The 13678-nt window shown below is 44.5% G+C and overlaps 1 protein-coding gene across 1 annotated transcript in view; it reads left to right on the top strand.

The window, feature by feature from the left end:
• plekhh1 (pleckstrin homology domain containing, family H (with MyTH4 domain) member 1) overlaps positions 1–13678 on the top strand; it is a 154412-nt gene that overhangs the window by 118527 nt on the left and 22207 nt on the right. Inside the window, exons 15-21 of the mRNA XM_041214639.1 lie at positions 1278–1358; positions 3899–4078; positions 8303–8411; positions 10150–10262; positions 11474–11650; positions 12031–12128; positions 13198–13375. Coding sequence (XP_041070573.1) covers positions 1278–1358; positions 3899–4078; positions 8303–8411; positions 10150–10262; positions 11474–11650; positions 12031–12128; positions 13198–13375 — 936 coding nt within the window. The remainder of the gene's footprint in view (positions 1–1277; positions 1359–3898; positions 4079–8302; positions 8412–10149; positions 10263–11473; positions 11651–12030; positions 12129–13197; positions 13376–13678) is intronic.

Genomic DNA, 13678 nt, shown 5'->3' with positions numbered 1-13678 from the left:
TTTAAGGAACACTAAAAAATTATGGGCAGTGCCTCCACAATTTCCACTTTCACTTCCCTCAGTCCCCTTGTATGCATCTCATTCGGTCCTGGTATCTTGTCAACTTCAAGTACAGGCAGCCTATCCGATACCTCCTCCTGATCAATTTTAAACTCTTCTAGTGTCTGAATTATCTCCTCTTTCAAAAAGGCCTGGGTAGCATCTTCCTTGGTAAAGACAGATGCAAAGTATTCATTGAATACCTCAGATATTCCCTCTGCCTCCATGTGTAAATCCTCTTTTTTATGCCCACTCTTCCCCTTACCACTTTTTTACTATTTATAGGCCTATGGAAGTCTTTGGGGTTGTAATGCATTAAAGGCGATATATAAATGCAGGTTGCTGATATATCTTGCCCCTTTCCTGGTGCAGATGTGCTGGGGGCTTATTATTGCATTCCTTAACTGTCCAGCTGAGCTCAGCTAACTCAGCTTGAACCTGAGAACAGCTGGTCTTTCAGTCGCTCTTTTAAGATGGATATTGTGTATTTTTCTTTCAAGCTATATCAAAGATAAGGAATCAGTGGCTTTCTGAAGCTGAGGGTTGCACAGATCATAAAATGACAGCTGGTTTAGCCTTACCCTGTGAGCATTCTGTTATTAATCTTATCATGACACAGAATCTTAAACTACCTGCCCCGGTGATTTTGGAGTATGATTAAAAGAAACTTGTCAATTTAACGATAAGCAGCAGTGGACTCTTGTTCTTACAATGAGCTGTCCTGGATTACATTACAAAAAGCCAACCTGATCCCAAAAAGGTTATTTAAATTTTGGTTCCATGTTGGATGGAATTGATGGATAAGTTGCCTCTCATTCAAACTCTTTACAATTCTAGGGCATAATGTTTGGGTGGAGAGGTTGCCTCCCTTTTTGAATACCTGCAATTTTTAACCTCTGCAGAATAGGGAATGTTGGTCGGCATTCAATTCAAGGCTCAAACCGACTAAGAAGCTTGGACCAATTTTCCTTGAGTCATCTTATCTCTTGTAGGAGTCAATGATGAGAAGCATTGTATGGGATCAAAATGTTAATTGGATTATTATCAAATGGGAGAGGAGGCTAGAGGGGCTGGATGGCCTACTCCTGCTCCAAATTCGTATATTCGTGTTATAGGTCTAGTCTTGGCTATCGTGAGGTAGTGAGTTCAAGCTACTTATCCCATAGTTAACCTTACCACATTTGAAAGATGCCCCATTCACTCTCTTGGTGGTTGACTGTCCTTCATGTATATTCCAGGTGAGGCATGGCTACTCCAAGCTGGTCTGGTGCTCCCTCGTAGGAAAAGTGTTCTACTACTTTCGGAACCAAGATGACAAGGTATGACCAGTGATCGGATCTAGCGACAGACTGAAGCCAGCTGATTGAGGGGACATGTGCTTTCTGCCTGGTGATTCCTGTGACACTTGAAATTTGAGCTATTCGTGGCTGCCTAGTATGGGGCTTGAATATATCAGTGTTACCCCAGTATGCTAGCCAGATGTGGATAATTGGAAATCCAGATGTGGAAAATTGGATTTCTTCTTAAGTTTTTTTGTGCATTTGATGGTCAAATGGTGAGATGAAAAGCAGAATGTTCTTTGATCATTATGAGTGCTTTGCTCCCTTGATTCCTGAATAGTGGTAGATGTTCATTAAGGATATATACTCATGGGAGATGCATTTATCTATGTTGTGTGAGTATATCTGAGATGTTTTCCACTAAAATCAGTGCACATCTTTAACAAAGTGTTGCTGTTGCTATAGCTGTGGCTGGTCAGCAACTTCTGACAACGCTGAAATATGTAATTCCTTGAAAGCATGAATGAACATAGATAAAGCCATTGGAAAAGCCAAAAGTGTTTTGGCTTGAATAAGAATGGGAGAGGAAGACAAGGGAAAATAAATAATGATGAACATTGGATAGGCCACATTGGGTACTGTGTGCAGTTTAGGAAACCCCATTATAGAAAGGACATGGGGAAACTAAAACTTGGGACCATAGTTTAAGAATAAGAGGTCTACCTTTTAAGACAGAGATGAGGAGGCATTTTTTATTTCTTCAGAGGGTCGTTAGTCTGTGAAATTCTCTTCCCCCAGAAAGTAGTGGTGGCAGGGTCATTGAATTTATTCATGGCTGAGTTAGATAGATTTTTGATAGACGAGGGAGTGAAGGGTTATCGGGGGGAGTGGGGGCAGGCAGAAAGGTGGAGCAGGGACCACAACCAAATCAGCCATGATCATATTGAATGGCTGAGCAGGCTCGAAGGGCCAAATGGCCAACTCTTGCTCCTAAGTCCTATATTCCCCTGTTCCTATTAAAACCACTGAGAGCTTTTGGCATTCATCATCAAGAGGTTGGCAGAAACAGGAACCCATACTTAACGGGAGATACTGTTTCCACTGGAGCAGTGAGAGATAAGAGTAGATTTAATAGCAGTTTTTAAAATGGTGAAAGAGTTTTGGTAGAATCAGTAAGGAATGATTATTTTCTCTGGTTTGGGAGTCAGTGGTTTCAAGTTGCCTCCAAGAAGCTGAGGAGAGAAATTAATTAAAAGAGGTTTAATTGCAGAATGTTGTTGGAGATCACAATACTTGACCACCTGTTAAAGGAAAATTTGATCAAAAAGTGAAACAGTTGGAGATATAAGGCTATGGGAAGAGAGCAGAGCAGTGAGCTTAATTTTGGAATGCACTAGCAATGGACCAGCACAACACAATGGGCTGAATGGCCTCACCTTGTGCTATAAACTGTAATTATATGTGGCAAAAATAAAAACAAAAAAACTGCGGATGCTGGAAATCCAAAACAAAAACAGAATTACCTGGAAAAACTCAGCAGGTCTGGCAGCATCGGCGGAGAAGAAAAGAGTTGACGTTTCGAGTCCTCATGACTCTTATATGTGGCATGTTGTCATCAGATAACAGTTTAGTTTCGTTGCTAGTTATGTCCCAAAAAATACACTTATCTGGTGTGTTGACATAATGGTTGCTTTAATTCAGATGCTCTGGAACATTTTCTCCTGATAATAAGATGCTAGAATGTTTGTTTTAGGGGAGGAAGTTTGAGATCTAGCTCTGTAAGACTCCACATCAACCCTGTCCAACCAAAGAAGAGCAGCAACCAACAAAGACAATAAAATGTTAATCTACAAAGCTGCTACAAGTAAAATGAAGTCATGGTCAAACTGTATGGAGCTCTGGTCAGACCACACCCTGAGTATATATTGTGGCCACAGTGTGACAGACCAGACATAGGAACATAGGAACAATGGAGAAAAGAATCTTGAGGAATGGTCCACAGTATCAAGGGCCTGACTAAGCTTTGTGGAAGATTAAATAGACCAGGGGGGGCCCACCAAGCATCAGGCAGCCAACAGGTAGAGAAGAAGCCAGAGCCATTTTAAGACCCAGGCCTTATTTAAATAGAACCGAAGAGATAGGGATTGAGGCTGGCTCAATATGGGGGTTTTTTTGGGGCTTGGAGCCTGTTATTTTTTTGTGGACCCAGAAAAATAATTTGAAAATTGCTTTTTTGGATGTTCTGTCAGTAAAAATGGTAAATGTGTGTATGGCCCAGACCCCAACCAGGCTGTCATAAAATGGCAAACAGGGGGCCATGGGATCCTCATTTGCATATTAAAAGAAGCCTATCATCCGAAATCAGTGGGAATTTCATCCATCCAGTGCTAGGCCACAGGAGAATGGTGGTAATCAGAGAATTGGTAGTGACATGGCAGTTGATCTACTGATCCCATTTTGAGGCCACTAACCATCTGCAAATTTTTAGCCTGATACCATCATCCTACGCTGGTTTCATGTGAGAGGGACATCAGCAAAGCAGTTTGATCTAGTTTGAAATGCTTCCTTTGGTCATTTAGTTCCCTCTGGGCCACCTGAAAGTCCGAGAGGCTAAAGTCGGAGAGGTGGACCGTTCCTGCGATTCCGATGAGGATTATGAGGCGGGAGGCCGAGGGTTCCTCTCCTCACACTTCACTCTGGTCATCCATCCAAAGGATCAAAGTCCGACTTACCTACTGATTGGAACTAAGCAGGAAAAGGTGAGAGATGTGTTGGGAATGGGAAGAATAAAGTTCAATTTGACCCTAAACTTGTTCAGGAGAGGGTCGGGGAAAATGATGGGAACGTTTGCCAAGGAAATAGTCTTAGTGCTTTGATTATCATTGAGCTTGGTGCCTCAGTGGAGTTCCCCTCACTGTGGACAATGGACTCTGGTAGATAATCAGGCCGCACTTTGTGGTAGGGTTGCCTGGTTTGCCTTGGAATCTTCAGGAATTAAAGATTAATCTTGAGGATGTTGCTATCAGCAAAGCAGGAGGACAATCAGAGGGGTATTCAAAAAAAACTCTTTATACACTTTGGCCTGAATTTTGCACTCCTCCTGGGTTTGTGCATGGGGGTGAGTGTAAAATTCCTCGGATAAGCTTCCTGCTGGATTCCCACCCACCCCGACCATTCTGCAACTTTACGCTGAGGCAGGCCGCCCACCTTTGTTCCAACTGAGGCCATTAAGTGGCCAATTATTGGTCATTTAAGGGCCGTTTCCCTCCCAACCTCAATATTTAGGCTGGCAGGAGGGGTTCCCGTGTATGGGGGGAAGCTAGAAAATGATTGGGCTGAGGCCTTGGGTGGTGGGGCACCTCCATCAGATGCCCCCTTTTAACTTCAGGTGGCCCCCACTTAAGGACTGGCAACTGCAGGACTTCCCTCCCCCCATGGCCTCTTCCTGCAGGACTTCCCTCCCCCCATGGCCTCTTCCTGTAGGACTTCTCTCTGTCCACAGCCTCTTCCCCAATCCCCCACTGTCCAGCTGCCCCCCTCCCCCTCCCCAAGGCCTCCCTGCCCTTCCTGCCCTGAGATCCCCAAAACTTACCTCTTCCTGGAATTCTGGGACGTAGGCTCTGGGGATTGCTTGCTGTCCCAGTCTGTCCACTGCAGCTTCTGGCGCTGCACGGACTGGACAGCTGCTGGCTAATCTGATCTTTAAGGCAAGACTTCATTTTGAGTGAGAGGCGGAGGTCCCGCCTGCAGCCAATTAATGCTCATTGGAGTGTGAAATGTCTGTGGAGCAGGCTGTGTTAAGCCAGGATGTGTTCCCCACCGACTCTTCAGATGGTGGGATGGAAACTCTGCCACCTTAAAAGTCCTGGGCTTTGTTTCCTAATTATTAACATTTTGGACATTGGAAACAAAACTGTTTGACTGATGGTCAAGATTCATCCAGTCAGGTAACAGAGTTTGTTTTCCAATTTGCGTGACAAAGGCAAGGATTGGTTGACATGTTGGGAGCGGCCATTGGTGGGTGGTGGGGCAGGGTGGTTGGAGGTGGGAGGTAATGTGATTCCATCTCAGCCCTGACCCCCCACCCTGCTCTCCCAGCCAAGATTCATCCCCTCCTCCCTGATTCTCTGAACTCTGATTCTCGATGCAGGTCATTTAGCACTGGTGGAGAGAACAGATTAGTTAATGTTTCAGTTGGAAAAGCCTTGTCAGAAGAGTGCCTGGATCCATCTTTTTTTGTGATCCCTCTCTCGCTCTCTGCTTCTCTGACTCCGACTCCTCTCACTGCCTTGCACTGATTTGCAATGTCTCACTCTTACTTTACATCTCGGTCTTTCAATCTTAACTTACTATTCTTGGGTGACTGGTTTGCTGCCAAATGGGCATTTATTACCCATCCCTAGCTGCCTTTTCTTGAACTTTCTTCAGTGTCATAGTGGTAATGTCACTGGACATAGTAATCCAAAGCCCCAGGCTAACTCTCTGGAGATATGGGTTCAATTCCGACCAGAAACTGAACTGGACTGGCTGTTTCAATACTGTGGCTACAAGAGCAGGTCAGAGGCTGGGAATTCTGCGGTGAGTAATTCACCTCCTGGCTCCCCAAAGCTTGTCCACCATCTATAAGGAATACTCCCCACTTGCCTAAATGAACGCAATTTCAACTACATTCACAAAGCTCGACACCATCCAGGATAAAGCGGCCCACTGGATGGACAACCCATCCACCAGCTTAAACATTCACTCCCTCTACCACCGATGCACACTGTGTGACAACATTGACGATACTGCAGCAACTCACCAAGACTTCTTCGACAGCACCTTCAAAACTCACGACCTCTACACCTCAAAGGACAAGGGCAGCAGATGCATGGAAGTTCCCATCCAAGCCACATACCGTCACGACTTGGAACTATATTGTCGCTCCTTCGCTGTTGCTGGTGTCATGACAGCGGATCACAGCCCTGAATTACTTGCGGGCATTGTGAACTTTTTTAAGGAAAACATGTGTTTTAAAAAAGACATACAAGAGAAAGCTGGCTGAGAATGTAAAATAACCACTTGCTGGAAAACTCCTATGCCGATTATACTCAACGAACAAGTCCAGAGAGAACATGGAATGTCGCACCTAAAAAGGTTTCAAGGCCTAATTGACAGAGACACTTGAAAGGAAAAGATGCAATGCAAAAGACTGAACTTTAATCTCCTGTGGTTAGGGAGAGAGTGGAAACTGATTACCACATCTCAGCAGAAACCACCTCCTGTTGAATTATATCTCAGAATGGGGAAATGGTCTGAGTTGAAAGAAAGCAGATTCTGGGCAAAAGACATGATTTTTTTCCATTCCAGGAATACACAGGGAAAGGGGTTAAAAAGCCAGCTTCAAACAAATTTGCGTGTTCTAGTTCTGGTGTGCTGTGAAGGTCACAGCAGAAGAAGGTCAACTAGGCACCCCTGCAGCTTACAGGTAAAAGTCTCTATCTCTCTCTCTCGATGGCTGGAGGAAGTCAGCAAAGCCATGGTCGAAAAGGAAATAGGACAGCTCCTTCAGCTAACCTGCAGAACCAAGTATCTCCAAGCCAACTGCTCAACTGTCCAAAGTCATCTCTACAAGAATCACCCAACTTAACAGCGCAAAGTTGCACCATCTGCTCCTCATGGACAAGCCAAACACTGATTCGTATATCTTTTTAAACTTTAATTTTTGGACTCAACTTCTCATTTCTCATCTGTGTGTATGAGTGTTGCATTTTTATTTTTATTTTTCTCGGGCTTTTAGGAACTAATAAACCTACTTTTTCTTTGGCTCCTGGTTAATTATGCTCCTTCTAAAACATAAGTACATTCGCACTGGGAAAAGGTGTCCATGAGGGAAGAGATCCTTTTTAAACTAACCTTGTTGCGACCAACTAAGGGGGTTGAATAAGGAAGGGGAGCCAGCTCATTCTTCCTCATCCAGGAGCACAACAAAATTGGGATCATGTTCGGGTAGTTAACAATTTGGGGTATCTCATCTGGGATCATAACAAACTGGGGGACCTCACCCAGGGACTGGTGGTAACACTGGGTCCAGATCTTGGAATTCCCTCCCTAACAACACTCTGGACTGCAGCAGTTCAAGAAGGCAGCTCACCACCACCTTCTCAAGGGCAATTAGGGATGGGCAATAAATGCTGGCCTAGCCAGCAACACACACACCTTGTGAAAGAACAAATTTAGAAAAACGTGGCAGCTGGGGGAATTTAAATTCATAAAATTTTAAGTTGAAAGTTAGTCTCAGTAATGGTGACCATGAAACTATCATTGATCGTCATAAAAACCCATCTGGTTCACTAATGCCTTTTATGAAAGGAAATCTGTTGTCCTTACCCTGGTCTGGCCTACATGTGACTCCAAACTCTCAGTAATGTGGTTGACTCCTAACGACCCTCTGTAATGGCCGAGCAAGGCACTCAGTCCAAGGGCAATTATGGTTGGACAACAAATGCTAGCCTTTCCAGCAATGCCCACATCCCATGAAGGAATAATTTAACTGCTGCTGCCCATTGCTTCTTATGGTTGGAATGTAGTCGAGTAGCTTGAGCATGTCGTGGTCATATGGGGCTAGGGTCACATATAGGCCAGATTGGGTAGGGACAGCAGGTTCCCCTCCTTTAAGGATATAAATGAGCCAGTCGGGGTTTTGCAACAGTCCGACAGTTTTGTGGTGACTTTTGCAGATACCAGCTTTTTTATTTCTATGCTTTTTAAACTGAATTCAAATTCTCAAACTGTGATGGATAAGATTATAACACATGATCTTTGGATCATTAATACAGGCCTCTGGATTTTGAATCCAGTAACATAACCACTAGCCTACAGTACTCTGCTGCTACTCCCTCATTCTCTGTCACTCGGTCTCTCACTCATACTGTCATACTCAGTCTGAAGTACAAGTCCTTTTTATCATTCACATGTTTCTCCAAAACCTTCTTGTCCCACAGGAAACCTGGCTGTACCACTTGACCGTGGCAGCTGGGAGTAGCCGTTACAAAGTTGGCACTGAATACGAGCAGCTCATCGGAAAACTGCTGGATGTCGATGGGGAGCAGAGTGAGTGTGACACAAGAAGATCCTGGAACTGAAATGACCAAAGGGCCAGGGATCTTCTAACGGGATGTAATTTAAAAGAATATCATAATTAGTTTTTTTTGTTAACTATATATTGTGTTATTCAATTACATCCATTGCATACTATACCATTGGTCTTTAAGATTAGGAAAGGATTTGATAGGGTAGATTTGGATAGACTTGGGGTAGACTTATGGGAGAGTTCAAAACCAGTTGGGTCATAAATATGTTAGTCACCAGTAAATCCAGTAAGCAATTGAGGGGAACTTTATCCAGAGAGCGGTGCAAATGTGAAAATTTCTTTTTAAGGAGAGGCTAAATAATCACCTGAAGGAGAAATGAATTGAAGGATATGCTGATAAGGTGAAGTAGGGTTGGAGGTATCTTTTGTGGAGCGTACAAAATGGCCTAGGCTAGTTGGGCTGAATGGCCTGTTTCTGTGCTGTAAATTCTAGGTAATGTAAAGAGTGTCAAGTGACTGTAAGTGAGCCTCACACACTGGATTGGGTTGGAGTCGACCCTGACATCAATTCTAGGTGCTAGGGATGTAACAGGAGGAGGCCATTCAGCCCCTCGACCCTGTTCAACATTCAATTCCATCATGACTGACCACATCTCTCCTCCATTTACCTGACTTGCTCCTGTCCACACCTTACTTCATTCACCAAACAACATTGATGATAGCGTTGAGAGTGTAGAGCTGCGCTTCCCAGCTTAATTGTGACCTGCCTTGCCCTGGCCCCCTGACTCACCATAATCTGGCTGACTGAAGAATATCCTTCTTGCTTGGGACAGGGGATGAATAAATACGGAGGAGATAAAACACACTAACCACCTCCATAATTACAAGCAATAAACTTCTAGTGCCCGTTTGGATGCACACCCTTCAATGTGTTGAACAAGTGGGATTTGAGTTGGATTGGGTTTCTCTGCACAGTCAGCTAATTTTGGATTAAAACCAGAAAGTGTTGGAAAACAAAAAAGTCATGGAAGAACCCAGCAGGCTAGACCACATTTGTGGAGAGAGAAACAGAGCCAACGCCTTGAGTCCAATATGATTCTTTCTAATAATTCCAGCTAATTTTGGACACTGCAGATGCTGTTTAATATTAAAACAGAAAGTAGAGGTTAGTAGGTGCAACACATTTCTCCCACTATTGATCATCTAGAGCAAGATATTTGACACTGATCCAATTACTGCCGTAGATGGTGAACGCCTCAGTTGATGTCCTGTTCTCTGCAAGAATCGTCTGGTCTCTGAGCTGTTTCCATGATGGAAGGTATTTTTACATTGAGTCAATCTGAAAACCAGTCACATACACCCCTCTCCTCCCACTCCAACAGGAGAGCAGGCAGACTGGCCTTTAGTCTGGGTCACAGCTTTCAGCCTGTCTAGTTTGGGTGACCTCAGCAGGAGCTATACCATTAATAACATAGCACTCAGGGTCATAACAGCTCATAGGTTTTCCCATCATATCGAAGTGGAGTCCTTGGAGCAGGGATAGTTGAGGGGTTTGGAGCAAGGTAAACCTAGTGCCAGTATTGGGTACAATCCATACAGTCCACTGGACATACCGTGGAGAGTTGCGAAACCAAGGGTTAGAAAAACGATTCCTAAACGACAGCCTTTAATTTTTGGGTTTGTTCTTGAATTCTCTGGCTCATGGGTAGTGAGGTGCAGATTTACGGCGTGAATTGTCCCTCACTTTTTTGCACCTAGACTCGCCAATCTGGAAACACCCTGTACTGTGCTGCAGCAAAGATGGCATCTCGAATGCCCTCACCACTCTCCCCTCGGAAGCACTGCAGACTGAGGCACTCAAGCTGTTCAAGGTAAAAACTGACACACATTGTATTATCTTTAATTGGTGTGTAACCAAGTGTGGATGTGTTAGTAATCATGGGCAGAATTTTACCTTCCCTGTCGGCAGGTTTGTAGGTTGGGGTGGGGGGAGGCCTTCCCACAGGGCTCTCACCCACCCGAGCCTCTTCACAATTTTATAGTGGGACGGGCGAGGCCTAGGCCACCTCCACCTCCCCTACTTTTGCTCCAATTGAGACCCTTAAGTAGCCAATTAAAGACCACTTAAAGGCCATCTGCACCCAGACTCAATTTTCAGGCTGGCAGGAGGAGTCTGGGGACGGGGGAACCCCGAAAAGTGATCCTGCTCAAGCCTCGGGCTAGAAGGCAGGGTGTTGGTGGCATCTCCATCAGCAGCCTCCTTTCAACATCTGGCACTTCCTCACCTTCCCCCCCAAAACAAGTTCTGGTCCCTGTCGGTGCTTCCTACCCCCATGGCCTTGCCACCAACACCCCTATCTCCCTCTTCTCATCTTTCTGGACCTCACCTCCCCTCCCCACCTTGAGACCCCCGACACTTACCTGGTCCTGGGCTCCTGGGACTTAGACTCTGGGGACTGCTAATTCCTCCACCTTTGGCCTCCTCTGCATCTCTTTTCACCAACCCAGCTCCCTCCCCACCCCAAATCACTCCTTCCACCACACCATTGGTGTCTGTGCTTACAGTCACCTAGGCCCTAATCTCTGGAATTCCTCCATAATTCCCTCGCTCTTGCCCTCTCCTCCTTTAAGATTTTTCCTTTTTGATAGGGTTTGATATGGTTGATATAGACAGATGGTTCCACTTGTGGAGAGACCAAAATTGATCCTGAATAAATCCAAGAAAGAAATTAGGAGAAACTTCTTGACACAGAGAGTGATGAGAATGTGAAACTTGCCACAACATGGATTAGTTGAGGTGAATGGCATAGATGCATTTACGGGAAAGCTAGATAGCATGTGAGGGAGAAAGAAATAGAAGGATATGTTGATAGGGTTAGATAGGGATGAATGTGAAGATGCTCAGGCAGAGCATTGAGTCGTTTGGCTTAATAGTCTATTTCTGTGCTGTACGTGCAATGGAATATGTAAACCCACCTTTTTAACCAGGCCGTTTGTCACCTCTTGGTTGTCCCTGGTTGGTGCAGTTTGTGCAACTTGCTTTATTCACGGATGGATACTTCACCATATTTTGTCCCCACAGTCATGCCAACTGTTCATCAATGTGCTGGTCGAGGCGCCTTCGATAGACTATCATGTGTCACTGGCGCAAAATGCACTGCAGGTTTGCTTGACACACACGGAGTTACAAAATGAGATCTACTGTCAGTTCATTAAACAGACCAGCCATAGGCAGCCGCACAACTTCTCCCTCATACAGGTAACTGTCTTTTAATGGAATCTCGAGTCTCAATCAGTTCTTTAGATATTGGAATCAGAAATACTTTTCCTTATGTGTGGTATTCCCACCTGACATGGGAATTTAAGGGAACTAATCCTGGACCTATTGGGTGCAGTAGTTCATTCTCTCTCATTTGAAGGCATAATATAGACCAGTGCGAAGAAAGCTTGCACTTCATGCTAATCACTTTCTGGAAATCTTCATTCTTCTCTGCTGACCCATCATTCATGGGTCACTCATATTGATGAGTTTTTTGTACATGACCTTCAGCTGAAACAATCTATTTGAGCTTCAGTATTGATCATATACTTTACAAAGCATTTAATGAAATCTCTTATGGCTTCTTGCTTCCCCTGCAGTGCTGGCAGCTCCTGGCTTTGTGCGTCGCTCTTTTCCTTCCCCAGCACCACTTCCTGTGGTATCTCAAACTTCACCTGCAGCGCCACGCTGACCCCAGGTATGAGGCCTCTGTTGCACTGTAAATCAGGGCAAAGCTGCATGGTACATTGTGAATGCTAATAGAAAACTGGATAACAATTTCCCACTGCATTGGAGTTGACTAACATCTGCTTTTTGATATATTTTTTTCCAGAATTATAGGGCATATCCCTCAGTCTTTTAAAAGTATTGCTATCTTGTATTTTTGTCCTTCAGTGTGACCTACCATTTCCCAGTGAGGAAAGGGAAGCCAAAGCTCTTTCCAATACCACTGTATCACAAACTGCTGGGCCTGATTGGCGAATGACTGTTGCTATAACTATTCTTAGAGGGGACATGCTGGTCTCCATTGGCCCTCCTAACACTATGACCAAGATTACTGATCTACCCTGCTCAGTTTTGGAATTCTCTGCTATGTTTCACATTCAGTCAAGCATTTCCACGTTAAATGTAGCATAGTTTCAATGCAGAGTAAAGCTCCATTTGCACTCCCTCACCAAGAATCCCTAGCCTATGTTTAGCAAGCTCCCTCTGTTCTGCGAGGTATGGCAGTTATAGCGGTTATGTTACTGAACTAGTAATCCAAAGACCCTGGCGAATAGTCACCCTTGTATACGACTCCAGTCCCATTCCATTGTGGTTGACTCTTAATTGCCATCTGAAGTAGCCACTAATGACACTCAGTTCTATCAAACTGCAACTAAAATTCTATACTGTGGTTCAAGGTTTGTTTGGAGCATTAACACCAGCTTGGATCTATTGGGCCGAATGGCCTGTTTCTGTTCTGGAAACACTTTCTAGGAAGGCCCAATGCCACCTTCTCAGGACAACTGGGAATGGGTAATAAATTCCAGTCTTGTCAGTGACACTCACACCCAAGAATGAATAGGTCAGATATTGCTGGCTTTACATATAAATCTCACTCTAATGTACCTCTCCACGGATCATACTCCATGTGACAGATGTCAGTATATTTTTGTGAGGCGTGGTGCAGGCTGACTGCAATTATGACTGGAAAAGCACCTGAGACAACTGAGCAAACCCCATATGCTAACCTGGGGCCACTATTCTCTTCCTTCCCGTCCCAGGACTGAGATAGGTAAATACTCCATCTACTGCCAAAGGTCAGTGCAGCGCACTCTACGGAACGGAGATCGGGAAGCCAAGCCATCCCGGATGGAGATAATGTCAATCCTCCTGCGGAATCCTTACCACCATTCCCTGCCGTTCAGTATCCCAGTCCACTTCATGAATGGTACTTACCAGGTTAGTGATGGATTCAGTGTTCTTGATGTGTTTTGGTTGTCATATGAGGAAAGGCTGGACAGGCTAGGCTTGTATCCATCGGAGTTTAGAAGAGTTAGAGGTGACTTGATTGAAACATATAATATCCTGAGAAGTCTTGACAGGGTCCATATGGAGAGGATGATATCACTTGTGGGAGAATTTAGTGTTTTAGGGGCCAATTTTTTTTTTAAAATAAGGGGTCGCCCATATACAACAGAGATGAGGAGAAATTTTTTTCTCTCAGAGAGTTGTGAGTCTTTGGAACTCTCTTCCTCAAAAGGC

This window comes from Carcharodon carcharias, chromosome 20 (assembly GCF_017639515.1).
Source record: "Carcharodon carcharias isolate sCarCar2 chromosome 20, sCarCar2.pri, whole genome shotgun sequence".
NCBI lineage: Eukaryota > Metazoa > Chordata > Chondrichthyes > Lamniformes > Lamnidae > Carcharodon > Carcharodon carcharias.
This window is presented reverse-complemented; position numbering and strand designations above follow the sequence as displayed.